The sequence below is a fragment of the Rhineura floridana genome, chromosome 7, assembly GCF_030035675.1.
Source record: "Rhineura floridana isolate rRhiFlo1 chromosome 7, rRhiFlo1.hap2, whole genome shotgun sequence".
NCBI classification, from domain to species: Eukaryota; Metazoa; Chordata; class Lepidosauria; order Squamata; family Rhineuridae; genus Rhineura; species Rhineura floridana.
This window is the reverse complement of record NC_084486.1, coordinates 18,510,294-18,531,247: the sequence shown is the minus strand read 5'-3', so window position 1 is coordinate 18,531,247 and position 20,954 is coordinate 18,510,294. Positions and strand designations below refer to the sequence as shown.

Here is a 20,954-nt window from a genome sequence, read left to right as displayed (position 1 = left end):
ACACACAATTAAGCTAAATGCAAATGTAAACAACTTATATACAGGTTGCATTTTGGATACTCTGTTCATAGGGTTTTCGTGGTAAGAGATATTCAGTTATACCCAGAGTAGAGCCACTGGAGTTAACAGACCTAAGTCAATACTGCCTATTATTTTCAATCGGTCTACTCCAAATACTGGATGCAATCCCATGTATCAGTTTACTGATATATGAATCAAGAATTCAATTAAGAAAGGTTAAGAAATAAATTTAAGGCGAGTTAAGTAATAAATGTATGGCAGGGAGAGGAAGAAAAGCATCTTAGTAAATGTATAGGAGCAACCCAGTTGAAGTTAATCAATATGTAAGAGTTTACATTCTACTGATTTGTGCAGCTAGAGCATAATTACTTTCTGCAAATGTAATGGAATCCTGTGCACACTTCTCTGAGCAAAGTTGATGGGAATGATGAATATTATATGATTAGGCTGCAAGTGGCAACTGAGCCAACCAAAGTTGACATGCAGACATATCTATCAGAGCCCCAGTGCCATTTTTAAAGGAGAAAATCAGCATCAGGAGAGGGGACTTAAACACAGAGAAGCAGATTACCACTTTTCTCACTTCCTGTTTCTCTGCTCCAAGTCACCCTCGCATGTGGCTTTTTCCAGAAACTCATATTTGCAGCCACTTATAATGCAATCATATATATGTCCACTGAGTTCAGTGTTGCTTACTCCCAGGAAACTGGCTATGACATTACAACCTTTAGCAAAGCAATTTAGAGCAGAGTGAGCAAGGAAACACTTTAGCTTATGCACGGTCACACACACTCCATCTCTGCTCCTGAAGCTGGCTTTCTTTTATTTTTAATAAATAAAATACTATTTTAATAGTATTAGGGCTCTTTCTGTGTAATATGTTGTTTACCCCCAAGAAGAGTCTGATCTTGTCAGGCTCTCATCTGATGTAAAATCCCCCGCATGCACGCGCACACACACACACAGATGGGAAGAGGGAAGAAATCTTTTTCATCCCAACAGCTGCATTCTGTCATGGGTCACCTTCTGGGAAGGGGGCACACAGCAGCAGTGGGTGGGCAAGATGACAAAGTGGGCAGGGCAAAATATGTGACTTACTGTCTGGTCAATAGGCTGGAAACAAGAGACTTGCCAAGCAATAATACCAGCATGGGCAACAACCGAAGGGCCACTCCAAAGTCAGGGTCCAAACAAGGAGAGGCCACAACTGGTCAGGCAAGAGGCAAGGTCAGAGCAGTCCAAGGTCAGGGTCCAGTTAGTCTGTAGGCAAAGCAGGGCAAGGGCAGACCAGGAACAGGAGTCTTGGAGTTAGCAGGAGATCAGCTAACAGGCCAAGTCTAATGCTAGTACATAGATGCTGTTCTAGCAGGTCTTCCAGCCTAGCACTGGAGCTGCTAGAACCATACCCCCAACTTCAGCTAACTCCTATCAACTACCTTCACCCAGACCTGAAGAGACCTCACCTGTAGGTAGTCAGACACTTCTCCAGATAGGCTGGTTCCCAACTGGCGTTTGAGGCACCTCTCTGTTGGGCTTCAGATCCATTCAGCCTTAATGTCAGAGGCCAAACTCACCCTAAGTGCAGATGTCCCTCCTCAGCCTCGTTGTAGGACCCTGATTCCTAACCCCCAGATGGAGCCTGACCCAGGGATGGGTCTAAGGCTGGAGTCTCCTGGTCCTCCTCAGATAAGGACTCCCCCAATCACAGCCAGCCCCAGGCATGCCGGGGCCCTTGGGCACCTGCCTGCAAGCCTCACCCACCCATCTACCTACCAGGTGGGGGGCAGGATGGAGGGCGAGTGAGCGAGTGAGCGAGCGGGCAGTGGGGTGGGAGAAAGTGAGGGAGCAGGGGGGGAGGGTGAGCAGGGGGGCATTGTGAAGGGCGGGCAAGCAAGCAAGCGGGAGGAGGGAGAGGGTGAGCAAGCAGGTGGGGGGAGAGGGCGGGCGGGCGGGCAGCTGCCTCCCTGCCACAGATGGGGAGCACTACTCCCCCACCATAATGAGGGGCCCTTCAGGGGGTCTCTGTGGGCCATGGGGCCCTCGGCCAGGGCTCCACCTGGCCACCATTTGGAGCCGGCCTTGCCCCCAATGAGGACTTTCCCCATCTGAGACCTGACAGTTACTTTAGTACAGTAGACTACATTCTAGCCATGTAAACATCATAAATTTCTATACACACACCCAGAAACACATCTCTCCATCCAGCCAAGCAAGAGCCATTATCACAGTTCAGGGATCATTCCAGCCAGACTAAAGCACTTGAGGAGGGCCCGGAGCAGGGCTGGTGAGGGGGCATGGCCTTGGAAGAGTCCCAAGGGCCAGACAGAGAGGCCTAGAGGGCCTCATTTGGATCAAGGACACGAGGTCTCCACTTCTGTTTTTATGGATCACACCATGCTTCCCTATTTAGTTGTCACCTAAAAGCTGCTATAGTTTCTTGCTTATAGAGAATCGTAAAGGTTTAGAACAGATGCCCATTTACTTCAGCATGCATGCACCCAGTCAGTAATAACTGTCTGCATCTTCCTCCCAAATAGCAAGGATTTGTTTGTTTATTTTAACCCCATGACTGCAACTGCTCAGAAATCTGGGGAAGCTGAGTCAAATTCATCTTATGGCAGATTATGGCATTACTCACCAAGCAGTCACATCATACCAAGAAGTCGCATGCATCCCACATATCTGATCATTTAGAGAATAAGCAGAGGTGTCCTGCCCCCTCAACCATTTGCACTACAAGGAAGGAAAGCCGCCTTATACCTCTGAAGGAGGCAACATCCCCCTCATTACAATGGGAAGGCTGTGTGCAGAAGGACAGTCTGTATGTTGCTGGCATCCCTGCAACTGGGGATGCAGGTGCTCGCAACCTCCCCAACAGAGAAATGCAGGACACCTACTGTCAGAGGTAGTCGATGGGCCTTGCCCCGCCACAAATTTGTACCCAAATACAGTACTTTATTGAAAGTGGTTGACAGAGGGGGGAAGGACCCTAAGTGAGAGGCAGGGAAGTAGGGATCTCCCAGGGTGCGAGGCTGGGAGAGGAAAAGTATGCCCCCAGGTGGGACTTTGAAGGGCCTGTCATTTTTTATGAAGGTGGGGTAAGGGCAGAGATTAAGAGCTACTTCTGTATAGAGAGTAGATTGTGTGCTTGTACATTGGGTTTTTATACATACACACACACCCCTTGGCTCCTGATTTTCTCCTCCCTTATTTCTTAGGTTACACACACACATACATATTTTACAATTTATTATTATTTTAATTACATTTATATCCCACTCTTCCTCCCAAATTGTACCTGAGATAAGTTAACAATGTCTGTTGCGAGACTTTATATTTTGTTACGTATTTCTTAGTAACATTTTTACTTTTTTATAGATATTAATTTACGTATTGACACATATTGTTCATCAGGTTCTATGTTATAAACCACCCTGTGATCTCTTGACAGTATATAAATTTAATAAATAAAAATAATAAATAATTTCCCATAAAAGCAAATGGCATCCATTCAGTTATATGAGAGAAAGTAAAAGGGTATACTTGGGGATACTATTAGGGTGGAGTTTAATTAAACATTCCTGCTTTCCCTGGGGAACACAGCATCTTTGAGGTGAGGTAAGGTTTGCTAACTCTCAACTGTTAACTGGAACAGCCCATTTACTTTGTCCCACAGATCTCAATGGGAGCCACTGAGAATGAGCCAGACTCCCTTTGCATAGCCCCATCCCTTCACCTGTTTCGTGCCGTCACTGGTCAGAGTTTGGGATCTGATCAAACATTAATGTTTCTTAAGAGCCCAGGATGGCCAGTTGATGTCTTTTTATAAGAGATGGTTGTTAGAAGATGGTTTCTTGATAAAGAGCTCTCTCGGGAATGTTTGAAATGAAAAAGCCATTAAAGTTTGAGAGAAGTAAACACATCCCATCCCCTTTAACCAGTGTGTGTGTGTGAAAGTGGACAAGAAGAGCAATTTGAACAGACAATGGCAGAAGGGTAGCTGGAGGATGAAAGAATCTTGGGTGCGTTGCCTGATAGGAATGTGTGGCTTGCCTCCACTTATGGCCTACTTACATTTCTACAAATAAAATTAACTAACAGAAAAATGTCATTAAGCCTCCACTGCTCTCTTCTCCAAAGAAAGCTTAGGCACCACTGCCCTGAAACATCCTGCCACTTGAGGAAGTGGAGATCATGTAACTATATAGCAAAAAAATCCCTATCATTATGTAGACACATTGAAGGATGGAGGGAAGACCTCTGTATCGCAAACGTTCCTCAGTGATGCAGCTTACTAAAAGGAGCACACACCACATCTCTGTTGGATCTCAGTCAGAGAGGGCTAGTGCCCCCCCCCGCCAATCACAGAGTGGAGGATAGGTTTCTCTGTCACTGAAATCATCTCCCCAAATGTAACAATACAATATGCCATTCATTACTACAAGGAAAAGTGATTGCCATGCACTTATATGGAAAAGAATGTACAGCATGTATTCAGGGGTGATATTGGCACAGAACCTAAACCTGTCCTCTGTTCTGACTCCCCCCCCCCATGGTGCATGTACAGCCTCTACTAGCATAGCCAAATCTGTTTCTTGGAGATGCTAAAATATGATGAAATAGTGAGAACTGCCCTTTCAAAAGATAGAAATCATAAATTATGTGGTTTTTTATTGCATGCAAAGAGTATGAAAATATTGGTGTTGCAGAATGCAAGGTCATGTTGACACATCACAGTGCTACAGGATATAAATCATTATAAATTGATTTCATTAAGATCCTGATTGTATCTCAGAAAACAGCAGCCCCAGGCTACTCTGCGTGTATCTAAATCACCTCCAAATGGAATAGTGAGAAATAACCTTTGTTGTTCCCATAAAGAGACCACAGAAGACTCTGCAAGACAAAAAGTCTGTCTTAGGTCAGCTGCTTTGCTTTACAAGTCCTGAGAAAGATCTATTCTGTGAAAGAAGCTCACTGCTATTAATGCTAATTTAATGGTGTGCTATTACACAGTGCTACAGCCCCTCTAACTGGTAACAGGCAGCAATCAAGCCCATTTTTGATGAGTCAGAAATCTTGGTTTCAGAGGAGTGGGGGAGAACAAAACTGTTTAGAATAAAATCAGAAAAAAAATCCAACTCATTTAATGCCATTGAGATTTTAAAGAGAGAGAAATGCATTATGTTGAAAATGTACCTTTAAACTCAAAAAGATATTCCAGTGACTACAGAGCTTTTGAATATAATCATTTATGTCTGTCAGAGTGTCAGTACAACAAAGCCAGGAAGTGAGCTTTCAGTATTAGACGCATCTTGAGAGGATTACTCACCATTACAAATAATAACGGAGCATCTGTTTCATGGTCTTGTTTTAAGTCATGGCTGGTGGTTGGGGATGTAGGCCAAGTAACACGTTCCTCTACTTGGCTGCTATCAACTTCCCCCTTAGTCACTTTCTCTCTTACTCAGGGCTGGCCCTACTATTAGGTAAAATGAGGAGCTGCTCTTCTCAAGAGGCAGATTTTGGGATTACCATTAAAAGAGTTCCCAAGTTCCCAAATTCTTTCATGCAAAGTTCCTCCCCCTCCCTTCCAGCAGCATTCTGTTTCAGCCACTTAATTTAAGGGGGGAAAGCTTTTTTAGTTGTTGCTGTTGTTAGCCACCTGGGACTCAGAAATCCCTTGTCAATCTACTGAAACACCACCACCACCAAAGATCTACCAGCAAATCTCATCCCATCTTCCGTCCCCATCCCCATAACATACACAATTTGACTTGTTTCCTTGCTGGCATGTATAGACTGTCTACAGTGTACACTATCTTATTTGTATTTTTTTTAAAAAACAAAACACCACAGTGTGATACAAACCTAAAATACATGCATCTGCAATTTTTCCACAAGCCCATCAAATGAGGCAGCACATACATTTAAAGTGTTAAAGTAGGAAAAAAAGAAAAAAGCAGGAGCTCCATCTAAAGATAAGTTTGCCACCAATCCTAGTGAGAAAAAAACAGCTGGTGATAATTTGCATAGAATAATTGTTTAAAAGGAACATGTAACTATTTTTAAACAGCCCACATTGTGGGATAGGGCAGCCAGATATAAGAGAGGAAAGGGGCTTCTGCACCTTTATTATTTACACCTGCTGATATCCCAGTATCAACTACACAACTATTAAAGGTGCAGGACCCCTTTCCTCTCTTACATTTCTTCCCCCCCCCTTATTGTGGAAAGAGCAGAAATAAAATCTGGCTAACAAAACAACAATCAGGCTTAAAATAAGAGGTTAACACTTCACATGTAATCTGTATAGTCATCTTTGGAGCATGTGTAGTATTTCACATGCATAATGTCAGCGTGACAATCTTCTGTGCTTGGGGAGAATCGTAGCCTTCCTGCAAATAGAGGGAGCTGCTGAGGGATGGTGGCTTGGCCACCTGCAACCAAATCCTATGCATGTTTACTTAGAAGTAAGTCTCACTGAGTTCAGTGAGGCTTACTCTCCCAAGCAGGTTTGTTTAGCATTGTAGTAGCCCTAGCAATGTCATGGCCGAGGTGAGATTTGAACTGCAGACTTCCTGGCTCACAGACAAGCTGTCTGACTGTGACCCACTGGCTCTCATTTCTAAATAGTCTCCAGGCCCAGAGATTATGTTCTTAAGCTTTAAGGACTTCAGGGCAGTCAGAAAGCATGGTGCTCTTCTGCCTCCTGATGCAGTGCTCAAAACAATCCATTTGTTTAACCTTCTTGGCTGTCTGTTGAATCAAGCAAAATTCCAGGTACCAGCCCAAAGCAGGCACACAAATGCCACTATTTCAGCAACAGTTTAAGAGGCAGCACCTCTGCCATCTATTTGCTCACTGGCCAAGCTGTGAAATAGGGTTGCTTGCTGCCTAGCTTGTCCCTAGGTAAGGCTTCAATGCTTATAAATGCCCTCATTCCTCCATTGACCATAGAAAGCTGTCTAATATCAGGTCACACTTTCCTCATTTAGCCCAGGACTGTCTACTCTGGCTGGTAGCAGGGTCAGGTGAAGGTATTGGCCATCACCTGCTACCAGATTCCAGATTGTTTTTTTTAGAACTGAAGATGCCAAGGCCTGAACCTGGGCACTTTCTGCATGCAAGGTATGTGTGCTACCAATTAGTTATGGTCCGTCCCCTGCCTGTTGGGGGTAGGAGGGGACAAATGTCCTCCTGATCATAGCAGGCAGGGGAGGAGGGTGAGTGAGCAGGCAATTGAGACAACAGAGAGCAAGGCATGGAAGTTGCATGAGAGTTCCCAGTTCCCCTTTTGAAAGATTCTTGCACCTCAGGAGTGCAGAATTTGGAGTAAGCATTTCTGAGCATATTCAGAGTGCCTTTCCAAGGATTTTAAAATACACCAACAACAGATGTATGGACAAAATGTTTCTGAGTATTAGACTTATACGGTACTCCCCTTTTAAAAAGTGTATTTTATAGAAAAGTAGAGATGTCTCCCAAAGCACTCAACATACAGCTTTCCCCTAGCTTTTGCATCATTTTGTGCTGACACATGGCCAGAAATGGAGATACTGGCTAGACTTGGCAAACTTCATCTCATTTATTTAGTCATTTAGACTGCAATCCATTGTGTCTACTCAGAAGTAAGTTCCATTGGGTTCAGTGGGACTTACTCCCAGATAAGTGTGTATTGGATTGCAGCCTTAGTACACCCTGCTTTTCCTGTCATGGAACTGAAGGAGGCATACATGAAGTTCCCAAGCAGTCTCCCATTCAGGCACTGCTGACCACACCCTGTCCTGCTTAGGTGTGATCCTACCCTAGGACAAAAGCTTAAGACTAGACGCATAGCCTTTGGTTCACATTTATTCAGTCCTGTCTCCAATCACTGGTGGTAAAGAAAGGTCTTCAGTGGTCAACATACAGTTCTGTACAGCTGAATTCTTCGGAGATATGACCCAAGAACAAGCAATGCAGCAAATTCTTCCACTTATTTGGCCATAGGGCCAAGCTAGCAGATACACAGTACGTGGCAGCCCACAGAAGCTTGAAAGCGGCTTAGGGCCAAACTAGCCGTAGCACAGGTGATCCTTACAGTATATTCTGACAATTAAAAATAATAACAATGCAGATATGGCAGGAGCTCCAAATCTGATAAGAGCAGGACTTGCAAGCAGGGGTACAGTCATCTGGGGTTGCAGACCCAGGACTTTTTTGGGAGCAGGATCCCAGCCAGGTCCCTATATGTGAGCCAATCAGCCTGAAAAGGGAGCATGTTAATAATTGAAAAAAGTCCTTGTCCTTTCATGCTGATTGGAGCCAATCAGAGTGAAAGGAGGTGAGTCAGCCACTGAGAAGACTCTTCCCAGTAGTTAACACACAGCGTCCTTTTCATTGGCTCCTAGGGACATCTTTTGTACTGGAGAGTGGACTCGTGAGACGGCAGGGGCAGCAAAGTAGAGGAGGGAAATAGGGCATTCCTGTGAGGGGGTGTGGCATGACTATCATGAAGGGACCCTGCAATTCTGAATTTGCCACTACACTATTGGTTGCGGGGCAGTGCATATTCTACCCCCAGTTTCTTTTTCCCTACATGGAAAATAGACCTTTCCCCTAGAGGTAGAAAAGCCACATAGGGGCCCAGAATTTATCAGGAAAATGCTTCAGTGGCTGCTACTCTGATCAAATTCAAAAAAGGAACCCAGGCAATATATGAAGGCATAAGGCTTAGGACTGACTCTAGGACTGGCACATTTTTTAACAATTCCCACTGAGTTCTATGAGGCATAGAGAAGCATAGTTCCCTCTCAGAGGCCCCTGCAATACTGAGGCTCACAAACACATCATCCATCACAACAGAAAGCTTTTTGCTAGTTAATGAATATAAGCAAGCTCAGGATGTCTTCAAAGGTGATGTGAAACACACAGAGAAGATGACTTATAATGTTCATGAACAGATGTTCATGCACTTGAAAATACATCAGAGTTTGTCCCCTGTATGCAGTGTGGGAAGAAAAGAATATGTGACTAGGCAAAGAGCTTTTATTATCCTTTTCCTCATACCCAACAATCCTGCAAGATAAAGCACCATTATTCCCAGAGCTCGGAAGATTACTTTTAAAAAGGAATAAATTACAATTACTGTTGCATGGCCCCAAAAAGGAATAAATTACCATTACAATTGCAATTGCTCTGAAAGTAAATGATTACTTTATGTTACTCAAAAGTAATCACTACAATGACACTTAAGTTACTTAAGTGTGGGCCTTGGCTGCTGCATACCTAAGTCACCTAAAACATTAAAACTAAACATACACACACACACAGAGAGGTAGTAGAATAATTATTTTTATCCATAAGATAGTGGTGGTCTCTCCACTGGTAAGGGAGGCAGGGAAGGAGACAGAGGCTGCTGCTCAGATATGTGCATGTCAAACTAAGTGCAATACTTCCCCCACACATATTCTCAGCCAGCAAGCATCATCTCTCTCACCCAACCACCTCCCAGATCCTGCCCTGCCACCAACTAAGGCACACCCACCCAAGTAAACATTTTACCCTGGGGTGGAAAAAAGTTAAAACACTGCAAATGCAGCAAAGCAGCCAGGGAGGGCAATGGAGGCTGCTTTGCCTGCTAAGTATTCTCTCTCTCTCTCTCTCACTCACTCACACACGTTGTCATCTCTCACCTCCACAGGTCTTTATCTCATTCTGCTGCTGCCTCCTTCTCCTTTATCCATGTTCTTGCCCTACGACTCCTTTCTCCCTCCACTCCATTCTCCACCACCACCGTCCATTTCTTTAAACAATTGTTTTCTCCACTCCACCTCTGTGTCGCTCTCCACCTCCTCCCTCACCGCCCTCCTACCTATTCACCAAGCACGAGGGAAGAGCAACGCTGCGCAGAAGCCCAGTTTGAGGCACATGATTTTCATCCACGAATCAGAGGAGTGGAAGACTTTCCCTGCTCCTCCCCCCAAGTAATACCCAAAAGTAATGCTGGAAATATTACAATTGCTCCTCATTCTATTACAATCAAAATGTTAAGAGATTACCCACTCGTTCCTCAAAAAAGTAATAAATTACATTTTTTGTAACTAATTACTTCCAAACTCTGATTATTCCTATTTTAACAGAAGGAGAACTGAGGACACTTCCATCAGGCAGGGACTGTGCCATTTCTTCATTTTGCACTTGCCCAACTTCCCAAGGCCATCTAGTGAGTCCCTGATTACAATCAGACTGAAAGATTGATCTTCCAGTTCCTGCCCCAGCAAACTATACACCAAAACATACTTGTTCCAGTACCACAAAACTATAAAACTCAGTCTCAACAAATGATAAACTTTAAAGCAGATGCGACATTTCGGTGCTCCTTATGAAATACTGTTTCCAGTGCTGTTCCTCTCTCTTCTATCTGTTATCATTGCTCTTTCCTCTGTTGTTTCCCTCTTCTTCCTCCCTCTGATGAAATTTAGATTGTAAACACAATGGGAGAGGGACACAGAGGGTTAATGTATCCTGCAAAACTTCATATACATTAACAATCCTGTGTACATAATAACAACATAATATTATAACATCATGTTCTATAAGGGAGGGGCTCAACCCAGTGGTAGAATGTATATAGAACAGAGGTTGGGATCTTTCGTTAAAGAGCCTCTGCTTGAGGCCTTGGAGAGCCACTGCAAGTCAGTGTAGACTATACTGAGCTAGATGGACTGAGGGTTTTGATGTGGCAACACCATCCGTTCACATGCAGTTCATAATTGTTTAGACAAGAAATTCACTGTACATTTTCCAATGCAGAATTGGCTACATGTGAGCATATGTGTATACCAGTATAATGTTTTTCATTGCTTTATTTGTAAACCACCTTGTACTTTTCATTTCAAAAAAAGGCAAGGGATTAAATGTGTTACAGAAAGTTTAAAAAGCAATAGAAAGAGAGAAAGATTTCTGCTTAGAATTCCAGAGTGTGTTAATAATTCCTTTCCATTTTCAGGGTCTAATCCCCTGTCCAATGAAATAAACGCCTTGACTTCAGGTTGTATGTGATCAAGGACTCCCACCACACTGGTAAATGATGTGACAACTGAACTGGGAAGTGTTTTATGGGCTGTGAAGAGAGAAGGCTTTCAGTAGTATGCACCTTCACCTCCAAGAGGTTTACTATCTATATAAACTTTCCAGTGATCACTCCCTCTCAGTCCTATCATCAATATTTGAAAATACCTGTCTCGTTAAAGTACAAGATTATCTAAATAAAACTGCACTGGAATGAAAATATTTAATTCCTCCCACCCCCACCCAACCCACCCCCAAAACCCTGATTACTTGAACTGGTGTTCTGAAATGTTTTTTTTTTTTTTTGCGGCTGCTGTTATCTACGCTGTATCTATCTCTATGTAATAGCCATTTTCTCTCTTGTCACACTCTTCAAAGCCCAACATGCCAACACACTACAGAGTTCCCAAAATTCCATCACACATTCTAGCACCTCACCAAGAAACAGAAGCAATGGAAGGGATACACTGATGTAGGGAATGGAGATGGTGACTGACTCATTTCTCCTTGGCTACTACTGAATTTGATGGGGAAAAGCCAGTGAGCTTCAGCTCGGGGCACAGTTGCAAAGAGGCAAAACCAGCCCCTTGTCTCAGTCACTGGGCTTCTCAGAGGGCAAGTGTTGCCCTGCTTCATTGGTGTCCCTTAGTGCACCCTCGTACTTTGTCCCATAAAAACAAAAAAGGGATGGCTCCTTTTTACTCATGAGGGGAAAAATAAAGAACACATCCTGGGGCTTCCCATCTAGCCATGGCTCACTCTCCCTCCACTTATAAGAATACGAGGATGGAGGGCAATGTGTCTACGTGCACTCTTTGCAAACCACCTACAGAAACCACCTTCTTTCCACACATACCCTTATCATAATAATGATGAGCATTTACTAGTTGCACATAATTGATTGCAGTAGGTAAGGTTTACATTTCTGAATGAGAGGGAAATTAAAGCAACCCCAGACAGCAACTCACGCTCATAGAAAGAGCTTTCTCCGTTATATTTCTCAAAAGGATATTGATTACAATTTCTGGAACATTGCTCTATTTTGGCTCTTCTGCATTATGTGATCCAGCTTTGGCTCCTCTCTGTTTCTCTGCTAGGCCATATATTAATGCAAGAGGAAGCAGTTTCACTGTGCTGATGAATTCTTGCTGGAGACTTAGTATGAGTATAATATTTCAGCTTTACATAACAACGTCACTATATCAAAAGGGGAGGAATCTAAGGCTATCAAACCAGTTAGTTTCCTATGTTAATTGACTTTTGATTGTGTCTTGATTAAACAGCATCATTAACAGATTAAATATTACATTATTACACCAACTGCGAGTGATATTCCAAGGAACTGAAAGCAGATTACCATTCCTCTCAACTAAATAACGCAGGCAAGTATTTGGAAAATTAACTGCAGCACATCAATAGCCTCTAGAAAGGCAGAGACATATATTGTACACAATGGCAACAGCACAGAAGGGGTGTGTGCTTCTAATTTACATCCAGTGATCACTTTTGAATCTGTATACATGAACCTGTCGATTTATATACTGATTTGATCAAAGCTTTCATATATCTAGAACATACATCTGGAGTGGGAGGTGGGGTCACTTCACTTGATATTGAAAAATGGAAATGGACTGCCTTCAAGTCGATCCTGACTTATGGCAACCCTATGAATAGGGTTTTCATGGTAAGGGGTATTCAGAGGGGGTTTACCATTGCCTCCCTCTGAGGCTGAGAGGCAGTGACTGGCCCAAGGTCACCCAGTGAGCTTCATGGCTGTGTGGGGATTCAAACCCTGGTCTCCCAGTTCGCAGTCCAGCACCTTAACCACTACATCACACTGACTCTCTTACTTGATATTAGCAACTATTAGCAACTATAAAACAAAGTTGAGAGGATATATGCTTTCCCTTTTAATTAATAATAGGTAGTGGTTAAGGTGTTGTACTACAACTTGGGAGACCAGGGTTCTAATCCCCACACAGCCATGCAGCACATTGGGTGACCTTGGGCCAGTCACTGCCTCTCAGCCTCATGAAACCCTATTCATAGGGTCACCATAAGTCAGAATCGACTTGAAGGCAGTACATTTACATTTTACATCTTCCTTTAATCCTGGTATCCCCAGTCTTTTTTTTAATGCCAAAGCTATCTTCAAAGGTTCAAGCCCCACCCTTTGAGTTTCTCTCTCTTTTGTTATAGGGAGGATGGAAAATCACCACCACCTCTTCCAATTCAGCCTGCTCTCTGGTGCAGAGATGGGGAGTCTTTGACTCTCCAAATGTTGTTGGACTACAACTCCAATCATTCCTGACCATTAGTCATGCTGGTTAGGGCTGATGCAAGTTGAAGTCCAACAATATCTGGAGAGCTATAGGTTCCCTACCCTTGTCCCAATTCTGTATCCAGGGCAGATTCCCAATCCTATACCACTCCTCCCACATATCATAAACTGGCATCAGTTGATGGTGACATGCCAAGTAATCACTGTGCAGATGGATTGCTCCCATAGCAGAAACTGTTATGTAAAAAACCTGCTCACTGTTCTAGTTCATGTCTTCAATAGTCTCTTGCCTCATCATCAGGGTTCAGTGGCTGAATGAGTTAAGCTGCAATCACAGGTCCTGCCTGGCCTGCTGCCCTCACTAAGCCTCTAAGCAAGAAAATGTTATATTAAAATTATTATAAATGCCAATATAAGATCTTTGATTAAACAGTGTGTCCAATTTGCACTCAGGACAAGTGTTCCTACTGCTCCACCCTAGTAATACTTCTGCTACACTCCCAGCCAATCAACCACAAAATACTTACTTTCATATTGCTGTTACTGTTTGTACCATACACAAACAGGTGTGTTGCCCTGTAAGAAAACCAAGGAACTGCAGAGTGCACTGCTTGTCTGTTCTCACCCCTCACGCCTACAGGTCAGGCTTCCTTTCTTCCCTTATGCCTTTGCCAACTCGTGCCCTCCAGATGATGTTTGACTACAACTCCCATCAGCCCTAGCCAGCACAGGAGCACAGATGGGAGTTGTAATTGAACAACATCTGGCAAAGGCTGCCTTATTGTGTCAAGTGTGACATTTTATGACAGTCTGCTGCAATCTATGAGCTAAGGAATAACATTACGAGTAGAAATCTGATGATCTCCAAGGGGGCCAATTGCATATTGGTTATGCATGTTTCTACTGATAAAAAAGAGTGGATGTCTTTGAATGAATGACTCTTCATTGTTCAAAACAGCTGTGAGGGGACACAGCTTGCCTCTAAGCAAACCCACTGGACAATCTTCCTCCAGAGCACCAGCTATGGTCTCAAACATCATCTCGCATGAGTCCATATCAGATATTCCCCCATAAACAGCAAGGAGAGATTTTCAGGGCCTTACCTACACACTACAATACCTCTGTTGATTTGATACCACTTTGAACCCTAGAGGATTATGGGAAATGTAATGCTGAGAATACTATGAGACATCCTGAGCCCTGTCTCCACAGAGGTATAAATTTCTGAAAATAGTAGTTAAACAGAACATTGCATCTTTGCCTGAAATACATGCCTTTCCAATTAAGATTATCACACAGGAATCCACTCAGGCAGGCCACCAAGCCTTTTCTAATTCATATTCACACAATACTGCAATACATTACACCATACAGGAATTTTTTTGTACTATTATTGTCGTCGTTATTGTTATTAAATTGTGAGAGTCATGGGAAGAACAGAAGCAAGCAGCTGAGTTTGTAAATCAAAAAGATTTTTTTAAAAAATGTATTACTTTTATCTGTTTTTTCCCTTTCCTACAAAGGCCTTGGGGGGGGGGAGAAATCAAGGATCAAAGCAAGTAGAAGATGCAAATATCAGGTCAGAAGGTCAAACACTCAGCCATCCACCAAGGAAAGGTTACAGTATCACTTCCACTCTATTCCTAGTGTAACCTGATAGAAAGATTATCTGAAACAGAAAATTGTGCAGCTTGGGGGATGGGAGTGGAGGGAGAGAGAGGAATTCCACACACCGTATAAATTTCAATCCTTTTTAAAAATGTAATCTATTTAATCTCCCATTAATGATAATCACAGGCTATCAATGTGCTCAAACAGGGTCAATTTCTGAAGGTTTTCTTATATTTTGTGCTTCTGCAAAGCTGGGGAGAGGGCAGAGAAGAGAGAGAACACCCTGATCTAACCCCTGATTTTAATAGTTATATTAGCAAGATATGAAGAAGGGATGCTTGCAAATATAAACATAAACAGTGCTTGAGCCCATATGTGTGTGTGAGAGAGTGTGTGTGTGTGTGAGTGAGTGAGTGAGTGAGTGAGAGAGAGAATATTGTGTTGGTTGGGGTGGGGAGTAGGTCCTGCCAGCTGACAATAATGTATTAAGCAGGTTCGATTCAGCATGGAAGGTTCAAAAATCATCATGGATTTTCCAGTCTTCTTACAGGGGGGGGGAGATTATATGAGAATATGAGGGGGGAAATGGTCTGCAGGGTAGCATTTCCAAATTGCACAACATCCTGCCAGTCCAGCCACACAAGATCAATGCATTTGGGAAATGCCAGATAGGTTTCTGCTCTGGAACAGCTTTAAACGCAAGAAGGGGCATAAAATGAAAAACCAGTCAGTCTCCAAAGGGAAGCAGGGAATGAGTAGAGGTGTGTGAGTACATTTCAGACACAGCTTCATCCTCTGAAAAGGAAACGGCATCACTCCCCCCCATCAAAAAAGGGCACCAGTCAAATGCAACTTACAGCTTTTCAGTTGCCTCTTGTCTGCTGACCACAGGACATATTACCTCTCTCACTGACCACCCCACCCCTGCCCGCTATTGATCTGCACCCTTTCTTTCTCCCCAAGTCAGTTCCACACACCCCCTTTGCCTCTTTCCTGGCCTCACAGCATCCTTTGGCTCCCCTATATTGTCCTTCTTCCTGGATGATGAGCAGCAAATAGCTTTGAAGGAATGTTTAGGACAGAAGGAGAGGGACCAAATTACTTAAATCAGCAAACCTATCAGATTAGCATGCAAAAGGGAGGGAGCAGAAGGCGACACAACTGCACAGGAATTGGGTTTACAGAGCAATTCTCTGCATGCCTACTCAGAAGTAAGCTCTGCTGAGTTCAATGGAACTTGCTCTCCCAGGTAAGCAAGTATAGGATTCCAGTCTTAATGGAGGAAACAAGACCTCCTAGCTTCTGTCTGTGACCAAGGAGAGAGATAAAAGGTACCCAGCTACAAGCACAGCTTCTCCCCTTTAAATTAAGGCGTCTAGAAGTTGTCTGAGAGAAGGAGAGAGGGAGCGAGCTTATGTTTGTCCTAGATAACCTTCACAGGAGATAGTACCCAATCCGGCTCCTTTTCAGATAGGTGGGGTGAAGAGACTAGCCTCTCTGTAAAAGGGCTGGGAGGGGGTCATCGGTGCTGGAAACAAAGACCCTGGTCCAACAAGAGGGGAAAGGAAAGATCACCACCCACACTCTATATCACTCCTCCCTCGTGGATGGATGCCCTCATTCGACGAGGCTGGAACCTGGCAGGAAGGGAAAAGCGACTTCCCGGAGCTGATGCATATATTCATGGGGTGTGCTCTTCTCCATTCTCCTGAAATGGGACTGGGACTCGTTATTTTGCAAAGGCGCAGCTCCCAAGGGAAGGGGCTGTGCGGTGGGCATGGAAAGCATTCCCTTAAATAAAAAGACATGTGGGGGCGCGGAGAAAGAGAACGGAAGGCTAAGGCAAGCCCACCAGGACAGAGACACGCACCCGTTGTCAAACGGTCCCGACTCTGAGCACAGCTTAGGCAAGGCTGCAGTCCAAAGCATTGGCTCTCCCCACCGTTAACTTCCTCCCTCTTCATCTCTCTGAAAGCCACCGGATCATCAAGGTCAACATGTCCCCCCGCCCCCGCAACCATCCCAGGCCCTTGAGAGGACCACTCGTCTCCCCAAAACCTGACACATCCCTCTGCCTTTTGAATCAGTGAGGTTCGATTTTGATTTCGTTCTTCTTTGACGGGTGGGGTAAGGAAAGGCGAGCAATGGGGGGGGGGAGGCTTGGCTCCTGCCTCTTGCTTGTCTTGTGAATGAACTCCACCACAAAGGGCCGCTCCAAGGCTTGCATGCAAGGGTTACACCTCCATCATCACAAGCACCCAAACGGGAAGGGAAGGGAATCTCGCCTGAAAAGATCCAGAGCGGGGAGGTGGAGGAGGAACCGTGACAAACTTCAAGGAAGCCACGGCCCTTCGGCATTGGATTCAGCACCACGTTATGAGCACTCAAAGCCAGGTCTAGACCAGAGACATTAAACCAGCCCCCTCCGTCAGAACTAATGATAATAATAGTGATAAATCCCGCAAGTGCCAACAGCCAAGGGTGCCGATTCCAAAAGGGCAAGGGGTAAGCCTCCCCCTATAGACGCCAAGAAAGAAGTTTTGCTTCACTTACGGTATTTGGGGCTGGTGTTGGCCTCTGGCGTGGTGGTGGTGGTGCTGGCCTCTTGGAAGGGGGATAAAGTCCAGGATGGAGCCGAGTCCTGGAGATAGGTCTTATAGGAGGAGGTAGTGTATGCCGCAGTGGGCCAGATGGGCAGAGGCTGGGTGCCAGGGGTGCCAGGCGCCGGGCGGGAGACCAGGATGGCGGTGGTGCTGCTGAAAGGGACGGTGGCGGCGGTGGTGGCAAGGACGGTCGGAGGCACAACCGTGTGGCGCGCCGTGGTGGAACGCGGCGGGCCGGCCCGGATAGGGCCCCGGGTGCCCGGGAAGCGGGTGGGCGCCTTGGTCATGGTGGTGAGGCGGGTACTTATCCGATTGGGCGTCCTCGACGTGGTGGCGGTGGTGGCCGTGCTGGCGGACGTGGTGGTGTCCATGCTCTTGGGCGGCGTGGTGGGCTGCTTGGAAAGGAAGAAGGGGTCCTGCTCGATCCCTTTGGAATCCATCAGCTCGGTGGGCACGTACTCCTTGACGGAGCCCACCACGATCCACTTGAGCAGCATCAGGCTGAGCCCCAAGCCGACGAAGCCGATGAACAGGGGCACCACACACAGCCACGTCTGCTGACGGTTCCACACGATGCAGTCGCTGCAGCGCACCTCGCGGGCCGCGGGATCGGGGGCCCCATCGCCGTTAGCAGGACCCCCGGCTCCAGCCGCCGCCCCCTCCTCGGCAGCAGCTGCGGCACCAGGCGGCGAGGAGACCCCTTCGCTCATCCTCCTAGGTGCCTTTCACACCCTCCCCCCGGGGAAAGAAAAGGCATCGGGGGGGAAGGAACAGCATGCGGAGCAAAGAGGCTGGGAGGCTGGGGAGGGGGGTGCAAAGGCGAGGACGAGAGAGCTAGAGAGGGAGGGGGAACAGGAAGATCCAACCGAACGGAGGGAGAAGCGGCCGTCAGTTACGAAAAGGACATTTCCCCATTCAATCTCTATAACCCCCGTCACCATATATACATACACACGCATTCACACAACCGCTGCTGAATCAGCTGAAATGGCCAAGCTCTCCCCATCCTCGAGCAGCCGACGAAGTAGCCTCCTTTTACCTTCGATTTCCCCCTTTTTATTAATTTCCCCCCAAAATGAAGATCTCCGCGGTGCTTCTTCCCTCACAAACCCCCACCAACACAGGAATAAGCAGTCCCCAAGAATCCACCTCCTTAGATGATGAAGATCCTTGGGTGGTGGTGTTTTTTTCCCCTTCCTCCTCGTTTTTAGCCCATAGATCCGCATTCAGCAGCAATCACGAAACCCATTTCTCCATATAGAAGGGGGAGAAAAAAAATAATCTCCTTCGGCTCCTGATTTTGGCTTATGATGATGCCCCCCCTGAAACAGAAGCAGCGGCGGCGGCGGCGAACGGACCAGCAGCGGCAGCGGCAACATTCCTCGGCTGCTTCGCTTTTTCCCCCTTTCTTTTTTTTTTCCCCGAAGCGACGGAGCAGCAAACTGCACCTGTTATTCAGCAGCCCTGCAGCCAACCCTTGGACAGCACTTTAAAGAGGAGAGACCAATCCGAAAGCAGAGCGGAGGGAAAGGAGAGACAGACGCGGCTGGTCTGGAACACCAGAAGCGGCCACCAGCCCGACATGTTACTTCCAAATCCAAGCCGAAATTAAAATTAGAGCCGGATTGGGGAAGGTTGAATCGAAATAAAAATCCTACCAAATGCGGGAGTGCCCAGCAGTTGCATTAAGCGGGAAAAGGGGGTGGGAGCGGAGGAAAAAGACTCTCTCACACACATCGAAAACTGGAAAAGGAGGGGGAGGGGGAATTACCAAACAGTCCTCATTGGAAAGAATGATCGTTCCAGGCAATCAGATGAGGGAGGAAGACTGTTCAAAGGGGATTTCCGAGCCCCTTTTGCAGGGCAGCTTTCTTTCGCGGCGATTGTGGATTCCTATTGCAGTATATTGGGGGGGGGGGGCGAGAGAGAGAAGCGCGGAGAGGAGGGTGGAGGGGGTTGCTGGCTTTGCAAGGAAGCCACCTCCCCCTTCTCAAGCCTAATGGTGGTTTTTTTATTGCGCACAAAGATAAATAAAAGATCCAGGCAATCCCCTTCGGGATGGGAGTGGGGGCGGCAGGAGATCCGGTAAGGGAGGGGGCAGGTGCCGCTGCCGCCTGATTGCTGCGGCTTGATTTCGAATCGGATCCCGTTCCGCCGCCCAGCTTCCAGTTGGAGGGAGTCTTCCGCGCGTACTGCGGCTTTATGTCAAAAGAGGCATGTGTGCGGTGAGAGGGGGAGGAGCCAGGAGGGAGGTGGCGGCGACACCTTTTGGCGTGGAAGTCCTGCTCCGGCGGGTTTGTTGAACGAAGGTGACTGAAGAGTCTCGGAACCAATTAACGCAGTCGTTAATAATAATTGTCGCAAGAACTAGTGGTAGACCGACCTTTGAAGATTTTTTCAAAAGTAACATCTCCAGCAGAACTTATTAGGTGAACTCACTAGGCAAGCCATTGGGTCTTATTCCTCCATCTGCAGTGTAGGAATCTTCATACCGAGTGACCTCCCTTCCTGGGTTGCACTACGGAAAGGTACGGATATTAATACTACCACTAAAGGCTCGACCAAAAAAAGCCATGCAAAATCAACCTGGATGTCCATCTAGGCTGTAAACACACCAGTTGCCTACCCCAAAGCCTTTCCATTAGCTACACCTGGAGGGGGAATGGGTTGATCTGCTGATCAGTTGCAAAATTTCTGTGAAGTGGAATAATAATAATAATAATAATAATAAGCCCCTCAAGCTGCTCCCACCAGGTTTTACAATAAAAAGGGTGGGGTTTGACTAGCTGTAGTGTGCCCTGGTTTTCAGAAGAGAGAGGTGGAGACCCACTAGAACTGGCAGAACAGTGAGTGTGTTTCTAGTCTGGCATCCTGTTTTGAAGAGTAGCTAGCCAAATGTTTCTGGGAAGCTTGTAAACAAGAAATGAAGGGAAGAGCCGTTCCTCATTCATTGTATGCCCCAGCTCAGTCTTTCCCAACCAGTGTGCCTCCAGATGTTGTTGGACCACAACTCCCATCAGCCTCAGCCAGCATTGCCAATGGTCAGGAAAGATGGGAATTGTGGTCCGACAACATCTGGAGGCACACTGGTTGGGAAAGGCTGCGAAAGGTTCCATTTAACATTCATTACTAATGGCCACTGGACTATCTTCCAGGGAATGTCTGGAAATTGAAATGGACTGCCTTCAAGTCGATTCCAGCTTATGGCGACCCTATGAATAGGGTTTTCATGGTAAGCGGTATTCAAAGGGGGTTTACCATTGCCTCCCTCTGAGCCTGAGAGGCAGTGACTGGCCCAAGGTCACCCAGTGAGCTTCATGGCTGTGTGGGGATTCGAGCCCAGGTCGTAGTCCAGCACCTTAACCACTACATCACACTGGCTC

The 20,954-nt window shown here is 45.9% G+C and overlaps 1 protein-coding gene across 1 annotated transcript in view; it reads right to left on the bottom strand.

The window, feature by feature from the left end:
* Window positions 1-18,654, bottom strand: part of NRG3 (neuregulin 3) — a 1,022,346-nt gene extending 1,003,692 nt beyond the window's left edge. The window contains exon 1 of the mRNA XM_061634989.1: window positions 17,522-18,654. Coding sequence (XP_061490973.1) covers window positions 17,522-18,281 — 760 coding nt within the window. The 5' untranslated portion in view covers window positions 18,282-18,654. The remainder of the gene's footprint in view (window positions 1-17,521) is intronic.
* Window positions 18,655-20,954: the final 2,300 nt, after the last annotated feature.